Below are 2,947 nucleotides of genomic sequence, written 5' to 3'. Positions count from 1 at the left end.
AAAATTCGATCTATCGGTAACGATATTGCACACAGTTAAGAATTAAACAAAAAGTATATACTCAGATTGATTAGTACTCAAAAAAAATGTTTATTTAATAGGAAATTTCTTACCAAGGTGACTTATATCGATATTCCAAACAAGTCCTTCCTAAGTGTAGCATCATCATACGTCGGCCAGACACAATCAGCACCTTCATATTTTGGTCTAATAACACGTCCCTCAAACAATACGCGTTGTGATGACAAAATGCTGAAGTAAAATGGTTTGTTAATAGTTATAGACTTGAACGAGAAAATGTTGTCGAGTGCTGAAAATATAACGTAATTTTCATCAAACTTGTCATCAATTTTTATATTTTGTTATACATTTATTTATAAAGCGCAATTACGTTTCTTGTCCTTCACATATTCATTACATGATTCGTCAACCTGAAGAAAGATTTTTTGAATGACTTTGTCCACATGCAAATTATCACTTGAACTTTCTCCGATACTTTTAAAATTAGCTTGTCTATTGTCAAACATACGCGTTGCACCCATCTAGAGTATAGTTGAAGTTAGAGAACTTCATCACAAGTGTCATTTTATTAGATCAAAGTAAAAGATGCCATCATACCTTTTTTAAAACAGGCACGAGATCAATGGTACTTTTTATGGTAAATTTTGGAATTTTTAGTTTTACCATGGACTGCGTTACGTTAAGCGTTCCATAATCCAAGTTTTGTAAATTCCGACCAAGCGCTTCAAATTTAACTTTGTTGGTTTTTTTCCCCAATGGCGCCATAATAACCAATTTATAGTCCGAATTCTAGGTTGGCGAAAATTTTTTTGGTATTGGTTACTCGGTACCAAACAATAATATTAGCTAAGAAAGCTGTTACTCACCACGTAAGGAAGCTCAACATACTGTGCATTAAGGGCTTCGATTATTCCGTTTTTCACAAAAATTCGAGGGATGTACATCATATGCACTTTTACCTTCCTGTTTCCAAATTGGTGAAAAAATTGTCTTCTTGTAGATTTAGGATTGAATGGGTACTTCCAATCGCCGCGGAAGTAAATAGCGTTTAAAACGACTAAGCTAGTGCTTTGTGTTATGTCACCTGTGCAACAGAATATTACAATTTGACTTGATGATCGTAAATTTTCACTGCTATAAAATATTTGATTCATTTTTTATTTTGATGAGTATTATAAGCGTATGGAATATCAAAAATCTACTGTGATTAATGTTTGAAACTAGACGTGAGTTACTATTTCTCTAAAATTACCTTCATTGAAAATTCGATCAATTTTCTTGACTGTTTTCTCTCTGATCCATTCGTTTGTTTTGGCGACAAACTCTGACAGATTACTTTTCATTGGAGCTACTTCAGTTGAAAAGTAAAATTTTGCATCTTTTCTAAACTTCTCCTTTATTTTGAACTTCTTGGGTACATAAACTTTGCTGGCCAATTTGAGGGTCACGTTTTTGGTAGACTGAACAGTTAAAATTGAAATAATTTTCTATGAAAATTCTTGTATTAATTATATACGTAAAAATTTAGCTTACCTGAACTTCATAATTCCATAATAGGTACGTCCATTTAACTTGATAAATCTTAGTTTTCAGAGAAAGGGCTTTACGCAGCTGACGCTTTAAATTCTTTTCTCGTGCACCAATGATGATCGAAGGTAAGATTGTGTAACCAGCACCCACGGGTGAACAGACCACGTTTTCTTTATTCTGATTTTTAATCACAAACTGAAAATAAAAAAAATAAAAAAAAAAAAAAAACCTAATCATTTAGTCTTTGATAAGTGATTATCTACAACCATTACGTGATCTTACGTGAGAGAAATTTCTTGCAAAATTGAAACCAGACGTCATTAATTCCTTCATCACGGCCTCATCTGTTAATATGGTTTCCTCGCTTGTACTTGTCGCATCTATAACTGCCCATAATATCAGCAGCACCGATAATAATTCTGGAAGGATATTTGGTAAAATTAAAAAAAATGTAGGTGTATAATAAATTGAAAAATACAATTTTTTTGGTGTAAAAAAAATCTGGATAAATCAATCGTCAAATTTTTTAATCACTTACTGCTACACATCGTTGCCTTGTTCGCGTGACTGAATGTGCGATAAAAAAATCGGATGTAACTTGTACTTAAATAGGGGCAACCAGTGAAAAGTGTGTTACAGAGGACAGTTGCGACAGAACTGATTTCTGGGAAGCTACGACAGGTATAGTGAACCGAATGAAGCACGTGTCGCTACTTAGTTAACGACTGATATCGATTCAAAGAAATCATCTAAATACTATTTTGTCACAACCTTCCTCCAAATATCCGGCTGTTTGATAAAACTGAATGATAAATGATATGATGAAATCAATCATTTGCTTTTTAATAATAGCTGGTCAATATTACAGTCACGGATGAAAAAATGATTATTTGATGTTTGATTCACCTTATTCTTAAAAGAATTTACTCAATTTATTCTGTAAGAGCATTACCAAAATATGTCTATGCGCTCGTAGCAGCAGCTTAAATTTTAAGTATCTAATATGCAGATCCTTGGTGGCCTTAACGTAGCAGGTGAGGTTAAGCAGATATTAAAGCTTAATCGCAAAAATAAAAACCAAATTTTGTAAAATTATTATGAGAAAATTTTTGACAGGTTCACAAAAAATTTTGACTAAAGTTCTGGTAGTTGTTATAGTAAGATCTTTCTTGCATCTATTTCCATTGCACCATAAATATTAAGCATATTAGAAGATGTAACTTTTTCGTCAGCTAAAATAAAGATACGCTCTTTCTGAGATAGTAGAAGATAGGTAAATGTTTGTGTGTTCGTCAATATTGAATTCTTTAAACTAAATTAAAATAAAAATTTCATTGCCTGACTTGCCCACTGACAGTAGTTATGCTCTCATCGCTCTATAATTATAACTTTTCGT

The 2,947-nt window shown here is 32.5% G+C and overlaps 1 protein-coding gene across 1 annotated transcript; it reads right to left on the bottom strand.

The window, feature by feature from the left end:
• Positions 1-612: 612 nt before the first annotated feature.
• Positions 613-2,099, bottom strand: LOC106643306 (antichymotrypsin-2-like). Its single transcript, XM_089589714.1, has 6 exons — positions 2,090-2,099; positions 1,834-1,970; positions 1,555-1,746; positions 1,274-1,481; positions 888-1,105; positions 613-810 (listed from the first exon to the last, which is right to left on the bottom strand). The coding sequence occupies exons 1-6, from the start codon at positions 2,097-2,099 to the stop codon at positions 613-615; spliced, it is 963 nt and encodes a 320-aa protein (XP_089445840.1).
• Between the last annotated feature and the right edge of the window lie 848 nt (positions 2,100-2,947).

The sequence above is a fragment of the Copidosoma floridanum genome, unplaced genomic scaffold, assembly GCF_036245765.1.
Source record: "Copidosoma floridanum isolate Cflo_tuat_1 unplaced genomic scaffold, Cflo_Japanese_pri ptg000009l, whole genome shotgun sequence".
NCBI classification, from domain to species: Eukaryota; Metazoa; Arthropoda; class Insecta; order Hymenoptera; family Encyrtidae; genus Copidosoma; species Copidosoma floridanum.
This window is presented reverse-complemented; position numbering and strand designations above follow the sequence as displayed.